The sequence below is a fragment of the Labrus bergylta genome, chromosome 11 (assembly GCF_963930695.1).
Source record: "Labrus bergylta chromosome 11, fLabBer1.1, whole genome shotgun sequence".
Classification (NCBI taxonomy): Eukaryota; Metazoa; Chordata; class Actinopteri; order Labriformes; family Labridae; genus Labrus; species Labrus bergylta.
Window position 1 is genome coordinate 30,833,188 of NC_089205.1, and position 16,079 is coordinate 30,849,266.

General features: G+C 51.0%; 1 protein-coding gene across 1 annotated transcript in view; it reads left to right on the top strand.

Moving 5' to 3' along the window:
• Positions 1–16,079, top strand: part of abcc5 (ATP-binding cassette, sub-family C (CFTR/MRP), member 5) — a 58,557-nt gene that overhangs the window by 14,697 nt on the left and 27,781 nt on the right. Inside the window, exons 5-24 of the mRNA XM_065959980.1 lie at positions 63–296; positions 391–564; positions 1,470–1,617; positions 1,688–1,836; positions 1,944–2,051; positions 2,945–3,096; positions 3,214–3,385; positions 3,707–3,778; positions 3,852–3,976; positions 4,329–4,401; positions 4,667–4,870; positions 5,014–5,157; positions 5,697–5,790; positions 5,879–6,048; positions 6,172–6,318; positions 6,666–6,795; positions 6,892–7,174; positions 7,266–7,452; positions 7,533–7,622; positions 8,464–8,653. Of these exons, the coding sequence (XP_065816052.1) occupies positions 63–296; positions 391–564; positions 1,470–1,617; positions 1,688–1,836; positions 1,944–2,051; positions 2,945–3,096; positions 3,214–3,385; positions 3,707–3,778; positions 3,852–3,976; positions 4,329–4,401; positions 4,667–4,870; positions 5,014–5,157; positions 5,697–5,790; positions 5,879–6,048; positions 6,172–6,318; positions 6,666–6,795; positions 6,892–7,174; positions 7,266–7,452; positions 7,533–7,622; positions 8,464–8,653 (3,046 nt within the window). The remainder of the gene's footprint in view (positions 1–62; positions 297–390; positions 565–1,469; positions 1,618–1,687; positions 1,837–1,943; positions 2,052–2,944; positions 3,097–3,213; positions 3,386–3,706; positions 3,779–3,851; positions 3,977–4,328; positions 4,402–4,666; positions 4,871–5,013; positions 5,158–5,696; positions 5,791–5,878; positions 6,049–6,171; positions 6,319–6,665; positions 6,796–6,891; positions 7,175–7,265; positions 7,453–7,532; positions 7,623–8,463; positions 8,654–16,079) is intronic.

The window sequence follows — 16,079 nt, forward strand, 5'->3', positions numbered from 1 at the left end:
ACCAGTTAGAGCAGAATAACCACAGCCCCTCCCCCCAGGGTAACCTTGATGTCCTCCTGCAGGCGTTCGTGGTGAAGCGTCTGCTGGAGTACACCCAGCAGGACCAGTCAGACCTGGGCTATGGGCTGCTCCTGGTCCTTGGCCTCCTGACCACAGAGCTGGTCCGGTCCTGGTCTCTGGCTCTGACCTGGGCCCTTAACTACAGGACCGGGTCCAGGCTGAGGGGCGCAATCCTTAGTTTGGCCTTCCAGAAGATCCTGAAGCTCCGCAGCGTCAGGGACAAGTCCGTGGGACAGGTGCTCTCGTGTCCTTTGTTTACCTCCTTCCCTTGATGCCTCCTTTCCTTCCTCTCTCTCTTCTGACACAGCTGTGTTTGTTTATCTCTGTCAGCTGGTCAACATGTGTTCCAGTGATGGTCAGAGGATGTTCGAGGCAGCAGCAGTGGGCAGTCTTTTGGCAGGCGGCCCCCTGGTGGCCGTGCTCGGCGTTGCCTACAACCTTTTTATTCTGGGACCGACGTCTCTGCTGGGCTCGGCCGTCTTCATCCTCTTCTACCCGACCATGGTCAGTGGGCGTGGTCAGTGGGCGTGGTCAGTGAGCGTGGTCAGTGAGCGTGAGCGTGGTCAGTGAGCGTGAGCGTGGTCAGTGAGCGTGAGCGTGGTCAGTGGCCGTGGTCAGTGGCCGTGGTCAGTGAGCGTGGTCAGTGAGCGTGAGCGTGGTCAGTGAGCGTGGTCAGTGAGCGTGGTCAGTGGGCGTGGTCAGTGGGCGTGGTCAGTGAGCGTGGTCAGTGAGCGTGGTCAGTGGGCGTGGTCAGTGAGCGTGGTCAGTGAGCGTGAGCGTGGTCAGTGAGCGTGGTCAGTGAGCGTGGTCAGTGAGCGTGAGCGTGGTCAGTGAGCGTGGTCATTGAGCGTGAGCGTGGTCAGTGAGCGTGGTCAGTGAGCGTGAGCGGGGTCAGTGAGCGTGAGCGGGGTCAGTGAGCGTGAGCGGGGTCAGTGAGCGTGAGCGTGGTCATTGAGCGTGAGCGTGGTCAGTGAGCGTGGTCAGTGGGCGTGGTCAGTGGGCGTGGTCAGTGGGCGTGGTCAGTGGGCGTGGTCAGTGAGCGTGGTCAGTGAGCGTGGTCAGTGAGCGTGGTCAGTGAGCGTGAGCGTGGTCAGTGAGCGTGGTCAGTGAGCGTGGTCAGTGAGCGTGACCACGTCAGTGAGCGTGAGCGTGGTCAGTGAGCGTGGTCAGTGAGCGTGAGCGTGGTCAGTGAGCGTGGTCATTGAGCGTGAGCGTGGTCAGTGAGCGTGGTCAGTGAGCGTGAGCGGGGTCAGTGAGCGTGAGCGTGGTCATTGAGCGTGAGCGTGGTCAGTGAGCGTGGTCAGTGAGCGTGAGCGTGGTCAGTGAGCGTGGTCAGTGAGCGTGGTCTGCTCGCTCTGCTCAGGTTGTGTTTGTTTGTTGATCCAGTGAATCGTTTGTTTTCTGATCAGATGTTCAGCTCCAGACTGACGGCGTTCTTTAGGAGGAGGGGCGTGGCCATCACAGACCAACGGGTGCAGAAAATGAACGAGATCCTGAGCTACATAAAGTTCATCAAGATGTTCGCCTGGGTCAAAGCCTTCGCACAGGACGTCCGCAGTACGTACTCACCTGCACACACCCACCTGGCCCGCCTGTCGCCATGGTAACACAGATGTTTCTCCTCCAGGGATCCGCGATGAGGAGCGGAGGATCTTGGAAATGACGGGTTACTTCCAAAGCGTCACTGTGGGCGTGGCTCCCATAGTTGTCGTCATAGCCAGCGTGGCAACATTCTCCGCCCACATGTTGCTAGGATACGACCTGACAGCAGCTCAGGTACCAAACTCTGTCGGCTAACATGCTAACCTTCTCATTAGCCTTTCTGCTAACCTGTTAGCATTGTAGCAGGATGTTGCTAACATGTTTCCTGTTTGTCACTGCAGGCCTTCACCGTGGTAACCGTATTCAACGCCATGACCTTTGCTCTGAAGGTCACTCCTTTCTCCGTCAAGTCTCTGTCTGAGGCGTCAGTCGCCATGGAGAGATTCAAGGTCAGATCCTATCTCCTCTGCTACTTCCTTTCCTACCTCCTACCTCCAATGACCTGGTTTTAACTGGTTTGACCTTCGACCTGATGGTTTGACCTTTGACCTGATGGTTTGACCTTCGACCTGATGGTTTGACCTTTGACCTGATGGTTTGACCTTGGGTTGACCTGATGGTTTGACCTTTGACCTGAGGGTTTGACCTGATGGTTTGACCTTGTGTTGACCTGAGGGTTTGACCTTCGACCTGATGGTTTGACCTTTCACCTGATGGTTTGACCTTGTGTTGACCTGAGGGTTTGACCTGAGGGTTTGACCTGATGGTTTGACCTGATGGTTTGACCTTTGACCTGATGGTTTGACCTTGTGTTGACCTGATGGTTTGACCTTGTGTTGACCTGATGGTTTGACCTTTGACCTGAGGGTTTGACCTGATGGTTTGACCTGATGGTTTGACCTTGTGTTGACCTGATGGTTTGACCTTGTGTTGACCTGATGGTTTGACCTTTGACCTGAGGGTTTGACCTGATGGTTTGACCTGATGGTTTGACCTTTGACCTGATGGTTTGACCTTTGACCTGATGGTTTGACCTTTGACCTGATGGTTTGACCTTGTGTTGACCTGATGGTTTGACCTTGTGTTGACCTGATGGTTTGACCTTTGACCTGAGGGTTTGACCTGATGGTTTGACCTTGTGTTGACCTGATGGTTTGACCTTTGACCTGATGGTTTGACCTGATGGTTTGACCTTTGACCTGATGGTTTGACCTGATGGTTTGACCTTGTGTTGACCTGATGGTTTGACCTGATGGTTTGACCTTGTGTTGACCTGATGGTTTGACCTTTGACCTGATGGTTTGACCTGGTTCAACCTCTCTGTCCTCGTCTCTCTTCTCAGAGTCTCTTCCTGTTGCCGGAGGTTGAGGGCGTGCGTGCATCTCCTGGTGACCCTCAGGTTGCCGTGGAGATGTGTGGGGCCAGTCTGGCGTGGGACGGGGTTGGTCAGAGCGCTCAGCCCAGTCCATGTTCCCGTACGGACAAGAGAGACAGGTACATGACCTGAATCTAAAGTCTGTTTCACCTGGTGATGTCATCAGGTGTTTCACTCTGAGTCAGGAGAAACTGATTCAAATGGGGAGGAGCTTAACCAGGTGTGCTGACTCCCAGGTGCATAGGCAGAGGGGTTCTCCAGGAGGAGCAGGTGACAGGCTCCCTGCTGAGAGGGGGAGGAGTCTCCTTAGGTCCAGAGGAGGAGGAAAGCCCCGCCCCCCTGACAGCTGCCGCCGCCCACCAGCGTCTTCAGAGGACACTGCATTGCATCAACCTGAGAGTGAGACAGGTAGGAACACCTGTCTGTCTACTGAGTGAGAGTGAGACATCTGTGACACCTGTCTGTCTGCTTAGAGTGAGTGAGACACCTGTCTGTCTGCTTAGAGTGAGTGAGACACCTGTCTGTCTGCTTAGAGTGAGTGAGACACATGTCTGTCTGCTGAGTGAGTGAGACACCTGTCTGTCTGCTGGGTGAGAGTGAGACACCTGTCTGTCTGCTTAGAATGAGTGAGACACCTGTCTGTCTGCTGGGTGAGAGTGAGACCCCTGTGACACCTGTCTGTCTGCTGAGTGAGAGTGAGACCCCTGTGACACCTGTCTGTCTGCTCAGGGCAAGCTGCTGGGTGTGTGTGGGAGTGTCGGCAGTGGAAAGACATCTCTGATCTCGGCCATCATTGGACAGGTGAGGTCACCTGCTGCAGTGATGTCATCCTGTGTGTTATTGTTGATGACTGATGGCGGCTGCTCGTGTTCAGATGACCCTGTTGGCGGGACGGGTGGCGGTTAGAGGACAGCTGGCCTATGTGGCTCAGCAGGCCTGGATCCTGAACGCGACACTGAGAGACAACATCCTGTTTGGACAGGAGTACCAGGAGGACAGGTGAGAGGGTGACAGGTGAGAGGAGGACAGGTGAGAGGGTGACAGGTGAGAGGAGGACAGGTGAGAGGAGGACAGGTGAGAGGGGGACAGGTGAGAGGAGGACAGGTGAGAGGAGGACAGGTGAGGGGCACAGGTGAGAGGAGGACAGGTGAGAGGGTGACAGGTGAGAGGGGGACAGGTGAGAGGAGGACAGGTGAGGGGCACAGGTGAGGAGGACAGGTGAGAGGAGGACAGGTGAGAGGAGGACAGGTGAGAGGGGGACAGGTGAGAGGGGGACAGGTGAGAGGAGGACAGGTGAGGTCAGCTGGTCTCAAGAGGAGGACGTGTGGTTAACACCTGTCTGTCCCTGCAGGTATCAGACCGTGCTGAACACCTGCTGCCTCAGACCAGATCTCACCCTGCTGCCCAACGCCGACCTGACAGAGGTGACATCACTTCCTGTTTCAATGTTAATGTAAACTGTGATAGGTCTCCACACACCTGTGCACTCACTTTATCAGCTGACTCCGCCCCTCGGCTCGACAGGAGGAGCCTCAGTTACTTTAGATTGTGTGTTTTCAAATCGTTCAGTTTGGTGGTTAAAGTATTTTGTCCACTCAGGTGAGACTCTGCTGCAGTACACGTCTTAACCAGCAGAGGGTGCCACACTCCAGATGTAACCTCTGCTGATCTTTGTTTACATCTCTTCAGATCGGCGAGCGAGGTGCCAACCTCAGCGGCGGGCAGCGACAGCGAATCAGCTTGGCCCGGGCCCTCTACAGCGAGCGGGATGTTTACATCCTGGACGACCCGCTCAGTACCCTCGACGCCCACGTGGCCAACCACATCTTCCACAACGCCATCAGGAAGCAGCTCCGTCAAAAGACCATTATCTTTGTTACCCACCAGCTGCAGGTGAGACAGGTGCAGGGACGCCGTAACACCCGGGACCGCCATCACCATGACCTGTGTGTGTGTGTGTGTGTGTGTGTGTGTGTGTGTGTGTGTGTGTGTGTGTCTGTGTGTCTGTGTGTCTGTGTGTGTGTGTGTGTGTGCAGTACCTGGTGGACTGTGATGATGTCATCCTGATGAGGGAGGGGAGTATAGTGGAGCAGGGTAACCATGACAACCTGATGAAACTAAATATGGACTACGCCGCCATGTTCAACCACTTCCAACTGGGAGACACTCCTTATATGGAGGTACCTGTCTGTCTCTTATTACTACCTGTCTGTCTCTACCTGTCTGTCTCTTATTACTACCTGTCTGTCTCTACCTGTCTGTCTCTTCTTACTACCTGTCTGTCTCTTCTTACTGCCTGTCTGTCTCTTATTACTACCTGTCTGTCTCTACCTGTCTGTCTCTTATTACTACCTGTCTGTCTCTACCTGTCTGTCTCTTGTTATTACCTGTCTGTCTCTTATTACTACCTGTCTGTCTCTACCTGTCTGTCTCTTATTACTACTTGTCTGTCTCTACCTGTCTGTCTCTTCTTACTACCTGTCTGTCTCTTATTACTACCTGTCTGTCTCTTATTACTACCTGTCTGTCTCTACCTGTCTGTCTCTTGTTATTACCTGTCTGTCTCTTATTACTACCTGTCTGTCTCTACCTGTCTGTCTCTTATTACTACTTGTCTGTCTCTACCTGTCTGTCTCTTCTTACTACCTGTCTGTCTCTTATTACTACCTGTCTGTCTCTTATTACTACCTGTCTGTCTCTACCTGTCTGTCTGTCCCAGGCTCCCAGCAGAAAGACGGGTTCTGGTCAGAGGAAACCAGTGGACAGTAAACCAGGATCAGTGAAGAAGAACTCACCTGTTGTTAAGGAGCACGGTAACTAACTACAGCAGTACACCTTCACTGAGTCTCCTCCTCCTCTCATCAGTAACCTCCTTTGGTTTTTGGTCATATGACTTTAAAGGGGAGGAGCGGCAGTGTGGGGGCGTGGCCTGGCCAGTGTTCCAGCTTTACATGTCTGCGTGTGGTGGCTCCGCCTCCTGCCTCCTGATCCTGGCTCTCTTTGTTCTCAACGTGGGAAGCTCTGCCTTCTGCCAATGGTGGCTCAGCTACTGGATCAACCAGGGCAGTGGGGTGAGGCTCCCCCCCCTCAGCATCATCATCATCATCACCCTCTTATTATGGACTCCTACTCTTTGTCATCACCTCCTCATAGCCCCCTCCTCCTGACTCCTCCCACGTCTCCTGTGTTTCCAGAATGCCACGGTAGTCCCAGGAAACAGCTCTGATGCAAGCATCAGCATGAAGGACAATCCCATGATGCAATACTACACTGCTGTTTACGCCTACTCCATGGGCGTCATGCTGCTCCTGAAAGTCATTAGGGGCGTGGCCTTCGTTAAGGTGAGGGGGTCACTCACAGATCTGAGAGCTACACAGGTAGATGAAGAATGTCTGTGAGGCGTTCAGGTACACAGATAGATAAATGATGTCCGTGAGGCATTCAGGTACACAGCTAGATTTATAATGCCCGTGAGGCATTCAGGTACACAGATAGATTCATAATGTCCGTGATGCGTTCAGGTACACAGATAGATTTATAATGTCCGTGAGGCATTCAGGTACACGGATAGATTTATAATGTCCATGATGCATTCAGGTACACAGATAGATTCATAATGTCCGTGATGCGTTCAGGTACACAGATAGATTTATAATGTCCGTGATGTGTTTACTGGTTGTGTTTACAGGGAACTTTACGCGCCTCCTCTAGACTTCACGATCAGCTCTTCCGTAAGATCCTCCGCTGCCCAATGAAGTTCTTCGACGTAACTCCCACAGCTCAAATCCTGAACCGTTTCTCCAAAGACATGGATGAAGGTGACACACCGGACTGCACCAAGTCCAGACTCTGATCAGAACCTGAAACATGGAACCCTCTGGATATCTCACTGACAACCTTTTTGTTTCCTCTAGTTGACACCCGTCTGCCCTTCCAGGCCGAGATGTTCATCCAGAACCTGATCCTGGTCTTCTTCTGCCTCGGCGTCATCAGCTGGGTTTTTCCATGGTTCCTGGTGGCTGTGGGTCCTCTCGTGTTGCTGTTTGCAGCGCTGCATGGCATCTCCAGGGTTTTCATCCGGGAGCTAAAGCGCCTGGACAATGTGACCATGTCCCCCTTCATGTCCCACATCACGTCCAGCATCCAGGGCCTGTCCACGCTGCAGGCCTATGGCCGGGGCCAAGACTTCCTTGCCAGGTCAGGATGGAACTATGTCTTAAAACACCCTGATAGCCAGATATTTGCAGGCTCCGCCCCCCTGCCCGGTCTGACCATGTTGTTTTTTCAGGTACCAGGTTCTGCTGGACCAGAACCAGGCTCCGTTCTACCTGTTCAGCTGTGCCATGCGCTGGCTGGCTGTGCGTCTGGATGTCATCAGTGTAGCTCTGATCAGCATCACCGCCCTCATGATGGTCCTGATGCATGGGAGGATCCCTACCGCCTATGCTGGCCTTGCCATCTCCTACGCTGTGCAGGTAATCTGAAGGCATCGTCTTAAAGGTGTCTTCAGGTGAGCTTTAGCCCAGGGTCCTGACTCTACCGGTCATTCTTTCAGTTAACAGGGTTGTTCCAGTTCACCGTGCGCCTGGCGTCTGAGACTGAAGCTCGCTTCACATCCGTCGAGAGAATCCACCACTACATCCAGGTACAGAGTCCAGCCTTTAGACTGGTTCCAATATATCCAGGAACAGAGTCCAGCCTTTAGACTGGTTCCAATACATCCAGGTACAGAGTCCAGCCTTTAGACTGGTTCCACTACATCCAGGTACAGAGTCCAGCCTTTAGACTGTTTCCAATACATCCAGGTACAGAGTCCAGCCTTTAGACTGGTTCCACTACATCCAGGTACAGAGTCCAGCCTTTAGACTGGTTCCACTACATCCAGGTACAGAGTCCAGCCTTTAGACTGGTTCCAATACATCCAGGTACAGAGTCCAGCCTTTAGACTGGTTCCACTACATCCAGGTACAGAGTCCAGGCTTCAGACTGGTTCCAATACATACTGGTTCCAATACATCCAGGTACAGAGTCCAGCCTTTAGACTGGTTCCAATACATCCAGGTACAGAGTCCAGGCTTCAGACTAGTTCCAATACATCGAGGTAGAAGGATTCAGCCCCAGACCGGACCAGACCACAGGAACCTGTTCGGCTTGACGAACAAGAATGTGTGTTCTGATTTTAGCAGAGAACAAATCCAGATCACAGTGAGACAACTGAAAGGACCTGGTTCAGCAGGACTCAGGCGCTAATTCAGAGACCTCCTGCTGAGCCGGGTCACGGGGGGCTAGAGCTGCAGTAAAACAAACTCTTGGTTGAGCACCTCTATCTCAGAACTAAAACTGTCCAGATAAGGAACCAGAACAGCTTTAACTGGTTAACTAGCGAACATGCTACAATGCTAAATGTCATGGATACAGATGTTGTTCACTTTGGTAAAAAACTGTGCCATGGATACTCGTCTCTTCACCCTATGTTTCTTTCTCAGTCCCTGTCCCAGGAGGCCCCGGCCCGGATCAAAGATCGGGCCCCTCCTGATGACTGGCCCCAGCAAGGGGAGCTGGTGCTCAGGGAGGTGGAGATGAGGTACCAGGAGAACTTCCCTCTTGTCCTCAACAGGATCTCCTGCACCATCCGGCCCAGGGAGAAGATCGGTATTGTGGGCAGGACCGGATCAGGTAAGTCCAGTTTCTTTGTCCCTACAGGATGAGGCTTCCACACATTGAATCAGTTTTCTTTAAAAGACGTACAAAAAGAGAAGGCTTAGAGCGTACCCTTTGTTGAATTTACAGAGAGCCAACATTAATTCACCATGAGCACAGGAAAACTTCCTTAACAGGCAGAAAACAGAACCAGACTCACTGGAGACAATAAGCAGGGGGGGGGGGGGGAGTATAAATCTTAGTGTGCCAGGTCCCCCGGCAGTCTAAGCCGATCTATAGCAGAGTAACTAGGAGCTGGTCCATACCTGCGCCAGCCCTAACTATAAGCTTTATCAAAAAGGAAAGTTCTAAGTCTATTCTTATAAGTACAGAGTGTGTTTGCCTCCAGAACCCTGACTGGTAGATGATTCCAAAGGAGAGGGGCCTGATAACTGAAGGCTCTACCTCCCATAGTACATTTAGAGACTGTACCACAAGCAGGCCTGATAACTGAAGGCTCTACCTCCCATAGTACATTTAGAGACTGTACCACGAGCAGGCCTGATAAGTGAAGGCTCCACCTCCCATAGTACATTTAGAGACTGTAGGTACCACGAGCAGGTCTCATAACTGAAGGCTCTACCTCCCATAGTACATTTAGAGACTGTAGGTACCACGAGCAGGCCTGATAACTGAAGGCTCTACCTCCCATAGTACCTTTAGAAACTGTACCACGAGCAGGCCTGATAACTGAAGGCTCTACCTCCCATTGTACATTTAGAGACTGTAGGTACCACGATCAGGCCTGATAACTGAAGGCTCTACCTCCCATAGTACATTTAGAGACCGTAGGTACCACGAGCAGGCCTGATAACTGAAGGCTCTACCTCCCATTGTACATTTAGAGACCGTAGGTACCATGAGCAGGCCTGATAACTGAAGGCTCTACCTCCCATAGTACATTTAGAGACTGTACCACAAGCAGGCCTGATAACTGAAGTCTCCACCTCCCATAGTACATTTAGAGACTGTAGGTACCACGAGCAGGTCTGATAACTGAAAGCTCTACCTCCCATAGTACATTTAGAGACTGTGGGTACCACGAGCAGGCCCGATAACTGAAGGCTCTACCTCCCATAGTACATTTAGAGACTGTGGGTACCACAACCAGGCCCGATAACTAAAGGCTCTACCTCCCATTGTACATTTAGAGACTGTACCACGAGCAGGCCCGATAACTGAAGGCTCTACCTCCCATAGTACATTTAGAGACTGTACCACGAGCAGGCCTGATAACTGAAGGCTCTACCTCCTATAGTACATTTGGAGACCGTGGGTACCATGAGCAGGCCTGATAACTGAAGGCTCTACCTCCCATAGTACATTTAGAGACCGTAGGTACCACGAGCAGGCCTGATAACTGAAGGCTCTACCTCCCATAGTACATTTAGAGACTGTACCACGAGCAGGCCTGATAACTGAAGGCTCCACCTCCCATAGTACATTTAGAGACTGTAGGTACCACGAGCAGGTCTGATAACTGAAGGCTCTACCTCCCATAGTACACTTAGAGACCGTAGGTACCACAAGCAGGCCTGATAACTGAAGGCTCTACCTCCCATAGTACATTTAGAGACTGTACCACGAGCAGGCCTGATAACTGAAGGCTCTACCTCCTATAGTACATTTGGAGACCGTGGGTACCATGAGCAGGCCTGATAACTGAAGGCTCTACCTCCCATAGTACATTTAGAGACCGTAGGTACCACGAGCAGGCCTGATAACTGAAGGCTCTACCTCCCATAGTACATTTAGAGACTGTACCACGAGCAGGCCTGATAACTGAAGGCTCCACCTCCCATAGTACATTTAGAGACTGTAGGTACCACGAGCAGGTCTGATAACTGAAGGCTCTACCTCCCATAGTACACTTAGAGACCGTAGGTACCACAAGCAGGCCTGATAACTGAAGGCTCTACCTCCCATAGTACATTTAGAGACTGTACCACGAGCAGGCCTGATAACTGAAGGCTCTACCTCCCATAGTACATTTAGAGACTGTACCACGAGCAGGCCTGATAACTGAAGGCTCTACCTCCCATAGTACATTTAGAGACTGTACCACGAGCAGGCCTGATAACTGAAGGCTCTACCTCCCATAGTACACTTAGAGACCGTAGGTACCACAAGCAGGCCTGATAACTGAAGGCTCTACCTCCCATAGTACATTTAGAGACTGTACCACGAGCAGGCCTGATAACTGAAGGCTCTACCTCCTATAGTACATTTGGAGACCGTGGGTACCATGAGCAGGCCTGATAACTGAAGGCTCTACCTCCCATAGTACATTTAGAGACTGTACCACGAGCAGGCCTGATAACTGAAGGCTCTACCTCCCATAGTACATTTAGAGACTGTACCACGAGCAGGCCTGATAACTGAAGGCTCTACCTCCCATAGTACATTTAGAGACTGTACCACGAGCAGGCCTGATAACTGAAGGCTCTACCTCCCATAGTACATTTAGAGACTGTACCACGAGCAGGCCTGATAACTGAAGGCTCTACCTCCTATAGTACATTTGGAGACCGTGGGTACCATGAGCAGGCCTGATAACTGAAGGCTCTACCTCCCATAGTACATTTAGAGACTGTACCACGAGCAGGCCTGATAACTGAAGGCTCTACCTCCTATAGTACATTTAGAGACTGTACCACGAGCAGGCCTGATAACTGAAGGCTCTACCTCCCATAGTACATTTAGAGATCGTAGGTACCACGACCAGGCCCGATAACTGAAGGCTCTACCTCCCATAGTACACTTAGAGACCGTAGGTACCACAAGCAGGCCTGATAACTGAAGGCTCTACCTCCCATAGTACATTTAGAGACTGTACCACGAGCAGGCCTGATAACTGAAGGCTCTACCTCCCATAGTACATTTAGAGACTGTACCACGAGCAGGCCTGATAACTGAAGGCTCTACCTCCTATAGTACACTTAGAGACTGTACCACGAGCAGGCCTGATAACTGAAGGCTCTACCTCCCATAGTACACTTAGAGACCGTAGGTACCACAAGCAGGCCTGATAACTGAAGGCTCTACCTCCCATAGTACATTTAGAGACTGTACCACGAGCAGGCCTGATAACTGAAGGCTCTACCTCCCATAGTACATTTAGAGACTGTACCACGAGCAGGCCTGATAACTGAAGGCTCTACCTCCTATAGTACATTTAGAGACTGTACCACGAGCAGGCCTGATAACTGAAGGCTCTACCTCCCATAGTACACTTAGAGACCGTAGGTACCACAAGCAGGCCTGATAACTGAAGGCTCCACCTCCCATAGTACACTTAGAGACCGTAGGTACCACAAGCAGGCCTGATAACTGAAGGCTCTACCTCCCATAGTACATTTAGAGACTGTACCACGAGCAGGCCTGATAACTGAAGGCTCTACCTCCTATAGTACATTTAGAGACTGTACCACGAGCAGGCCTGATAACTGAAGGCTCTACCTCCCATAGTACACTTAGAGACCGTAGGTACCACAAGCAGGCCTGATAACTGAAGGCTCTACCTCCCATAGTACACTTAGAGACCGTAGGTACCACAAGCAGGCCTGATAACTGAAGGCTCTACCTCCCATAGTACATTTAGAGACTGTACCACGAGCAGGCCTGATAACTGAAGGCTCTACCTCCTGTAGTACATTTAGAGACTGTACCACGAGCAGGCCTGATAACTGAAGGCTCTACCTCCCATAGTACACTTAGAGACCGTAGGTACCACAAGCAGGCCTGATAACTGAAGGCTCTACCTCCCATAGTACACTTAGAGACCGTAGGTACCACAAGCAGGCCTGATAACTGAAGGCTGTACCTCCCATAGTACATTTAGAGACTGTACCACGAGCAGGCCTGATAACTGAAGGCTCTACCTCCTATAGTACATTTAGAGACTGTACCACGAGCTGGCCTGATAACTGAAGGCTCTACCTCCTATAGTACATTTAGAGACTGTACCACGAGCAGGCCTGATAACTGAAGGCTCTACCTCCCATAGTACATTTAGAGATCGTAGGTACCACGACCAGACCCGATAACTGAAGGCTCTACCTCCCATAGTACACTTAGAGACCGTAGGTACCACAAGCAGGCCTGATAACTGAAGGCTCTACCTCCCATAGTACATTTAGAGACTGTACCACGAGCAGGCCTGATAACTGAAGGCTCTACCTCCTATAGTACATTTAGAGACTGTACCACGAGCAGGCCTGATAACTGAAGGCTCTACCTCCCATAGTACACTTAGAGACCGTAGGTACCACAAGCAGGCCTGATAACTGAAGGCTCTACCTCCCATAGTACACTTAGAGATCGTAGGTACCACAAGCAGGCCTGATAACTGAAGGCTCTACCTCCCATAGTACATTTAGAGACTGTACCACGAGCAGGCCTGATAACTGAAGGCTCTACCTCCTATAGTACATTTAGAGACTGTACCACGAGCAGGCCTGATAACTGAAGGCTCTACCTCCCATAGTACACTTAGAGACCGTGGGTACCATGAGCAGGCCTGATAACTGAAGGCTCTACCTCCCATAGTACATTTAGAGATCGTAGGTACCACGAGCAGGCCTGATAACTGAAGGCTCTACCTCCCATAGTACATTTAGAGACTGTACCACGAGCAGGCCTGATAACTGAAGGCTCCACCTCCCATGGTACATTTAGAGACTGTAGGTACCACGAGCAGGTCTGATAACTGAAGGCTCTACCTCCCATAGTACACTTAGAGACCGTAGGTACCACAAGCAGGCCTGATAACTGAAGGCTCTACCTCCCATAGTACATTTAGAGACTGTACCACGAGCAGGCCTGATAACTGAAGGCTCTACCTCCTATAGTACATTTAGAGACTGTACCACGAGCAGGCCTGATAACTGAAGGCTCTACCTCCTATAGTACATTTAGAGACTGTACCACAAGCAGGCCTGATAACTGAAGGCTCTACCTCCCATAGTACACTTAGAGACCGTAGGTACCACAAGCAGGCCTGATAACTGAAGGCTCTACCTCCCATAGTACACTTAGAGACCGTAGGTACCACAAGCAGGCCTGATAACTGAAGGCTCTACCTCCCATAGTACACTTAGAGACCGTAGGTACCACAAGCAGGCCTGATAACTGAAGGCTGTACCTCCCATAGTACATTTAGAGACTGTACCACGAGCAGGCCTGATAACTGAAGGCTCTACCTCCTATAGTACATTTAGAGACTGTACCACGAGCTGGCCTGATAACTGAAGGCTCTACCTCCTATAGTACATTTAGAGACTGTACCACGAGCAGGCCCGATAACTGAAGGCTCTACCTCCCATAGTACACTTAGAGACCGTGGGTACCATGAGCAGGCCTGATAACTGAAGGCTCTACCTCCCATAGTACATTTAGAGACCGTAGGTACCACGAGCAGGCCTGATAACTGAAGGCTCTACCTCCCATAGTACATTTAGAGACTGTACCACGAGCAGGCCTGATAACTGAAGGCTCTACCTCCCATAGTACATTTAGAGACTGTACCACGAGCTGGCCTGATAACTGAAGGCTCTACCTCCCATAGTACATTTAGAGACTGTACCACGAGCAGGCCCGATAACTGAAGGCTCTACCTCCCATAGTACATTTAGAGACTGTACCACAAGCAGGCCCGATAACTGAAGGCTCTACCTCCCATAGTACATTTAGAGACTGTACCACGAGCAGGCCTGATAACTGAAGGCTCTACCTCCCATAGTACATTTAGAGACTGTACCACGAGCAGGCCTGATAACTGAAGGCTCTACCTCCCATAGTACACTTAGAGACCGTAGGTACCACAAGCAGGCCTGATAACTGAAGGCTCTACCTCCCATAGTACACTTAGAGACCGTAGGTACCACAAGCAGGCCTGATAACTGAAGGCTCTACCTCCTATAGTACATTTGGAGACCGTGGGTACCATGAGCAGGCCTGATAACTGAAGGCTCTACCTCCCATAGTACACTTAGAGACCGTAGGTACCACAAGCAGGCCTGATAACTGAAGGCTCTACCTCCCATAGTACACTTAGAGACCGTAGGTACCACAAGCAGGCCTGATAACTGAAGGCTCTACCTCCCATAGTACATTTAGAGACTGTACCACGAGCAGGCCTGATAACTGAAGGCTCTACCTCCTATAGTACATTTAGAGACTGTACCACGAGCAGGCCTGATAACTGAAGGCTCTACCTCCCATAGTACACTTAGAGACCGTGGGTACCATGAGCAGGCCTGATAACTGAAGGCTCTACCTCCCATAGTACATTTAGAGACCGTAGGTACCACGAGCAGGCCTGATAACTGAAGGCTCTACCTCCCATAGTACATTTAGAGACTGTACCACGAGCAGGCCTGATAACTGAAGGCTCCACCTCCCATGGTACATTTAGAGACTGTAGGTACCACGAGCAGGTCTGATAACTGAAGGCTCTACCTCCCATAGTACACTTAAAGACCGTAGGTACCACAAGCAGGCCTGATAACTGAAGGCTCTACCTCCCATAGTACATTTAGAGACTGTACCACGAGCAGGCCTGATAACTGAAGGCTCTACCTCCTATAGTACATTTAGAGACTGTACCACGAGCAGGCCTGATAACTGAAGGCTCTACCTCCCATAGTACATTTAGAGATCGTAGGTACCACGACCAGGCCCGATAACTGAAGGCTCTACCTCCCATAGTACACTTAGAGACCGTAGGGACCACAAGCAGGCCTGATAACTGAAGGCTCTACCTCCCATAGTACATTTAGAGACTGTACCACGAGCAGGCCTGATAACTGAAGGCTCTACCTCCCATAGTACATTTAGAGACTGTACCACGAGCAGGCCTGATAACTGAAGGCTCTACCTCCTATAGTACATTTAGAGACTGTACCACGAGCAGGCCTGATAACTGAAGGCTCTACCTCCCATAGTACACTTAGAGACCGTAGGTACCACAAGCAGGCCTGATAACTGAAGGCTCTACCTCCCATAGTACATTTAGAGACTGTACCACGAGCAGGCCTGATAACTGAAGGCTCTACCTCCTATAGTACATTTAGAGACTGTACCACAAGCAGGCCTGATAACTGAAGGCTCTACCTCCCATAGTACACTTAGAGACCGTAGGTACCACAAGCAGGCCTGATAACTGAAGGCTCTACCTCCCATAGTACACTTAGAGACCGTAGGTACCACAAGCAGGCCTGATAACTGAAGGCTCTACCTCCCATAGTACACTTAGAGACCGTAGGTACCACAAGCAGGCCTGATAACTGAAGGCTGTACCTCCCATAGTACATTTAGAGACTGTACCACGAGCAGGCCTGATAACTGAAGGCTCTACCTCCTATAGTACATTTAGAGACTGTACCACGAGCTGGCCTGATAA